At 33.9% G+C, this 6,106-nt stretch overlaps 1 protein-coding gene across 1 annotated transcript; it reads right to left on the reverse strand.

The window, feature by feature from the left end:
* Positions 1–258: 258 nt before the first annotated feature.
* Positions 259–5,807, reverse strand: LOC129903968 (uncharacterized). Its single transcript, XM_055979493.1, has 5 exons — positions 5,486–5,807; positions 5,323–5,393; positions 3,902–4,007; positions 989–1,121; positions 259–607 (listed from the first exon to the last, which is right to left on the reverse strand). The coding sequence occupies exons 1-5, from the start codon at positions 5,563–5,565 to the stop codon at positions 356–358; spliced, it is 642 nt and encodes a 213-aa protein (XP_055835468.1). The 5' UTR covers positions 5,566–5,807; the 3' UTR covers positions 259–355.
* Between the last annotated feature and the right edge of the window lie 299 nt (positions 5,808–6,106).

Consider the following 6,106-nt stretch of genomic DNA (forward strand, 5'->3'; position numbering starts at 1 on the left):
TGTAGAATTGTGGTTTGCACAATAGATTATCATAGTCTTGTAATCTTAATGCGTGGGTCAGCACGTATTGATTGCTTAAGAACCCTATGTTGACCTCCCATTTTAATGTACATTGAAGTTGAAGTTTTGTTTAAATATCATAAATAATTTGGTTCCAAATTGCATGTCCATCTCTTCAAATTGTACGTACAGCAAGAAATGATTGTTAAATATATTGCTAAATTCAAATAAAATACTTGCCTGTTGTAGAAGGGTAACTGAAAGAGAACATAATTTTGATACCACTTGCGACAGTTTTCAATGTCAACTCCTCTGAACTTGATACATTTACATATATGCAGGAATCGTTGAAGTTTCATTTACCATTTAAGAATACATTGATTTCAATGTCCATTAAACATCCCTCACTTAAACCCTGACTTTTGTAAGGGGTTTGAACAAAGTTTTTTGGGCGTGGAGGAACAGCTCTCTTGGGGCTTGAAGGAACACTAGTGATTGTGCTTGGTGGAAGGCTACTGAATTTACAAACCAAGATTGTAAAACATGGCAAAAACAATATATAAACCCCTGCCAGGATGAATGGTACAGCAACAAGCCAGCCCAACAACTGTAAAATAGTTCACTATTGAAGAATCAGCAGAAGAAGAGGAAAAATATGAAGAGGAATAGACGGGAAGCAACATGGGATTACAGCAGAGACCCTGTCTAAATATTTCTATGTAGAGGTTTGGGTTGGAAGTTAGACAAATTGACTGCAGTACTAATTTCTTGGATGCAGACTAATTGCGTAAAAATCACAGCCATAAAGATGCTGATAAATTTGAATGTTATCCATTGGCAAGTTATAATTTACTGCCACCTCCTAGCACATCCTTTCTTATCAGTATTACACTATGGATTTTATAAGTAGACCATCACAGTACAATCAGAAGATAATACTAACATGAGAAAGAAAAGATGCTTCAAATGAGAGAACTTGTTTACCCACCGCATGGTAAATGCTCAGCAAGACTTCCCACGAAGCATTACCAGTCAAGACCTTCTTTAATGCATCTGAGGTCAAAGCAAAATGAGGTCCACCACTCACATATTCACCTAAACGTAGGAAAGGAATCACCAAACTGCAGAAGTGGGAGGCACATAAAGCAATGAGGATATTAATTTAAGACAACACATGGTGAGAGAGGAAGACCAAGAATCAGATGAAAGCAAATAACAATTCACTACTCACTTAAACAACCTCCAACATATCCTAATTGTACCACAAGCTAAAAAACAAACCTTTCCTTAAAGGACCTCAAAACTGACACCAGCTATTATCCCATACAGGCAGACCTAATGTGTGGACATAAACCTGCATCAGGCCAAAAGTTTTACTGAAGAAGTCATCACAGGTGGACGCTTTTGAGAACAAAAGTTGATTGTAAACATCATAGGCATGAAATATTGACCCCCCCCCCCCCCCCACCCAAGCCAAGAAAAAGAGATCTATACATTTTTGTCCCCCTAACTTTTCTGGCGTGCAGATTTTATTAGCAAATAGGTAAAACCTCAATATTAAAGGAGAGAACCTAAAGAAGAACGTCCATGCTCAAATTTCTTTGTTACCGCAAGTTAAATGTTCAAATTTGTTTTCTATTTGATAGTTCAGAGCTCAAATTGGTTCAATGTTGCATCAACAACCAAACTCCCAAACTAATATGGGAAATATGAATCCCAAACTCATTATCAAATAAAAAAATAAAGGTAAGAAAATGTTGAATACATATAAATAATAGTAATACTCCCTCCATCCCAATTTATGTGATGTAATTTAACTTGATACAAGGTTTAAGAAAGACTTTTGAAACTTGTGGACTAAGTTAAGTTATAGATGTTTGTGTTACTATAAATTATTTAATTAAGAAAAAAATGGATATTTTAAAATTAAATTATTACTAATTATAGAAATGTGTATTCTTTTTGGGACCGACTAAAAAGAAAAGTGAGTCACATAAATTGGGACAGAGGAGTAATAATAATAATAATAATAATAATAATAATAATAATAAATTTCTATATTTTTACTTGCATATAAATCTATAATAGGTTCAAAATACTCCTAGAAAAGCAATAGGTCCAAAATCAACCCTTGAACAAGACTAAACCTTATTCTCAATTAATCCTCCGTCCTAATTTATGTGGCACAACTGAAATTTTGAGAGTCAGAGTTTTTGTTTGATCGAAATTTCTTTAGATGCCTTTTAAAATATTTTAAGTTGTTAATTATTGTAATTTATAGTACTTTTTAAGTAGTTTTCAAATATATAAATTTTATCTCAAAATAAGTTAAAGCTTCTATGTTCGAATTTACAATCAAAGCTTAGAAGTTTGATATCAAAATCTCAACTATACCACATAAACTGGGACAAAGGGAGTAGTAAATATCACATATATGAATTTTTTTCCATTGTGTCCTATCTTTAATCAAGTCTACATTGATTCCAAGAAATTATAGTTCTTTTAAGACAATTTCTGCCATATAAATTTAGGTCTACCTCGTTTCCTATAAACATCTTCACTCACCATAGTTTCACACCTATTAAGTGGTGCATCAGTAGATCAAGCAGGACATGAACATATCATCTTAAACAACCTTCTTTCTTTAATCCTTGATGCGTACTATTTGCACCTTTTGGTGAATTTAGTCATTTTTTAATTTTATCTGATCTTATATGGACGCTCATCCATCTTTGTATTTGTATCTCTGCAACACTCATATTATGGATATGTTGCACTTAGCAGTGCTACATTCACTATTATATAACATTGTCGGTCTAATAACTGTTTTGTAGAACTATCTTTCACTTTGACAGGCAGTCTTCTATCACATGACACCCCAATAACATTTCTCCATTTCAACCACCCAATTTTAATTATATGAGTAACAACTTCATCTATCATCCGATTTCTTGAACAATGAGCCTAGATATCAAAGCTGTTTGCATATAGTGCTGCAATCCCATCTAGTCTCATCTCAACTTTGCTCTTCTCTACTAACTAAACTTGCAATGCATATATTTATCTTCTATTTATCCTTAAACTCATACTCTGTAAAGTGTTTCTCCATAGTTCCAGCTTTCAGTTGACACACTCGTTGGTTTCGTCGATTAGCATAATACCGTCAATAAATAGCATACACCATGAGACATCATTTTGTATTGTATTGGTAAGCTCATCCATAAGTAGGGTAAATTAAACAGGTTGGGATTCAATGTCGATCCCTGGTGTAGACCCACTGTTATAGAAAACTCTTTTGTATAACCTACTAATGTTGTCACGCCAGTAATAGCTCTTTCATACATGTTCTTTATGACATTTGTATATTCAATGTGAATTCCTTTCTTCTCAGCCACCTATCATAATACAGGTTCACTGTTGAATCAATTATAATAAATAGAACAGATGCCAACACTTCTGAACTTGAAGTGGTTGCTAATTCATATAAATGAAAACAACTTATTGCATTTTATTAAATAGAATATTAATGAAGAATAACAACATATTCTCTATTCAAAGATGAGCCAACAGAAACAGAAAAACTTGCAACATTTCTGCACGTACTAGTTCTCTTATTCATTCCCCAATCTCTTTAGATACCACAATTTTTGTGTCTATCTACTCAGAAAATGATGAAAAGAAGTCCTAGCAACAAGAACATCTATGGCAGAACCAATTAACTAAATCATGATAGGAATCTGTATTTCATAATTTTTGAGGTCCAGTGAATCTCTGTTCAATCATCAAAGGGACTTTGATACTGACTATTTAAACTTTGAGGAGGGGAGGGAGGAGGGGGTAGGTAAATATGTCTTTGAGACAAAAAAAAAGATGTACTAGACAAATCCCCTCTATTTAGTACCTCAGCTCAATGGGAGTAACAACGAAGTTGACCAACAACACAGTTGGTGCATGACACAAGGATCCAAGTACTGCAATAGCTAACCCACATAGAAATACAGCAACCCCTGTCAAAGTAAAGTAGATTGTAGGACAGGCAACCATAGCAAAAGAAATATTTCAGTTAATCATTTACAGCCACTAGCCAGAAAGCTAAGAAACCAATCAGAACTTGCAATATTAATGCTTAAAAAAGGTTATGCTGATTCCATTGGCAGGTCGACATAATTAAGGTCCTTTCGTCTTGATGTGTAATTAGATCTACGCAATAAAACTTCGAATAAATCAAATTTACATATGCATCCCCATCTGTTGCAATTTCCACAACTCATCTGTATATGAAAGTATTTGTTGCCGAATCTTTTCTAAGCTCATGTTTGACTCCATTATCACACCCAACTCCAAGGATCTATTACTACTAAATCCTTCTGTTTTGTGTCTAGAATTTTCACATAGATTCTAACTTTACTTTACAGGGATATCATTAACTAATGAACCAAAAGGAAGCTTTTAATTGACTTTTAGACTGTATCTGGGAGCTAAGTTGCTCAAAAAATGTTGCCGCACAAATACACTATTTTTGAAGTATCCGACACCCATCGACATTTTTGAAGAGTCCAAGCAACATAGTCTGGGAGAACCCGATGTCATCCCTTGATTTAGAGAGATAAAGGTTGGGCTCATAAATCTTACGATTGTTTCGTGTTTGCTGGTAGCTGCATTTTCATATCCAATACCACCATTACTATATTTTCCATCACAATTAGTTTTAAACTTATCTAGTAAAACCTCTGAAACTTTAGAAAATCATAAGTCTAATGCAAATTTATCGTTTGCAAAAGCAATTCAGCTATACCGAGTAATTGTATGAGCTCAAGACCCAACCAAAGTCCAACTATTGACCTGTTTTAATTTGTAGAGCACTAAAATATGGAGTTTTTGAAGTGGACATTCTATACATCTAATCACAGAACATAAATGAGAATATAGGAAGGAAAATGGATTATTTTTTCATCAGCTTGTTTATGGATTAAAACAAACCGAGGCAATCCATCTCCACAACATTATGACATCTTTGTGTCCTCCTCTTCCAACTTCACGTCCTAACGTTTTGCACTTGGGACAAGAAATGAATTGACCGCAGGATAAACTTTTTGCCATGAGCTCAAGGTAGTAAAAATGTAATGTTCTCATAGAAATAGCGAAAATAAACTGGGATATGAAAGAGTAACACCATTTTATTAATCTTGAGATAGTGTTTGACTTGTGTAGTTATGTTAGTGGAAGTGAAAATTTCAAAGTAGTAACAGATTAATGTGATAATGGAAACATGACAAAAATAATAATATTAGTAGATGGATAGGAGTATGGCGTAAAACATACCGCAGATGGGAAAGAGACCCAAAGTAACACCAAGAGCCCCAGAGAATGCCAACTGTTTTGGCTCTACACCCCTTGAAAACAAATCAACAACAGATCAGCAACTCAATGCACATGTTGTGACAGATCAGAGTTTAAGTGCTAGAAGATGAAAAGGAGAGGGTACCTGCGGAGGATTTGGAGAAGAGGATCGACGATCTTCTTGTGAGTCCAAGAACCCACTATCAATACTATTTGTTTGAACATTTAAATGGATTGAAGACTTCAACCATACACTTTACATTCACCTCCAACTTCAATAACTATAACAGAATGACTCAATCATAGTTGATCAATCACGGCTTCAGATTCTTATACATACAAGACTATTATAACTACACACTTCCGTTGACATCCTTCTTGATTCAGCTTACAAGGAATAAACGATGTCGTATGAATGCTGCTTTGACAACCTGTCACTTGAGGGAATCTAATCACTGCCTTCCACGTTCCCCGTTATTATTACTCCCTCCCTTTCGATTGTATGTTTCCATTAGATGTGAATTCTAAGAAAGTGAAAGAAATTTTTGAATTTTATCATATTAAAATTTAAAATACGTATGTAATTAAAAGTTGTTTAATTTTGTAATCTAAAACATATTATGTATGTGAAAAATTGAAATTGAAAAGTTGTCAAAAAAGAAAAGAGATATCTTTTAAAAAGAAATTAAAAAATAAAATATGACAAACAAATTAAAATGGAAAGAGTATTATTTCATATCTCGATGCTCAAGAAGTTATTAGGCGA

The sequence above is a fragment of the Solanum dulcamara genome, chromosome 9 (genome assembly GCF_947179165.1).
Source record: "Solanum dulcamara chromosome 9, daSolDulc1.2, whole genome shotgun sequence".
Taxonomy (NCBI): Eukaryota; Viridiplantae; Streptophyta; class Magnoliopsida; order Solanales; family Solanaceae; genus Solanum; species Solanum dulcamara.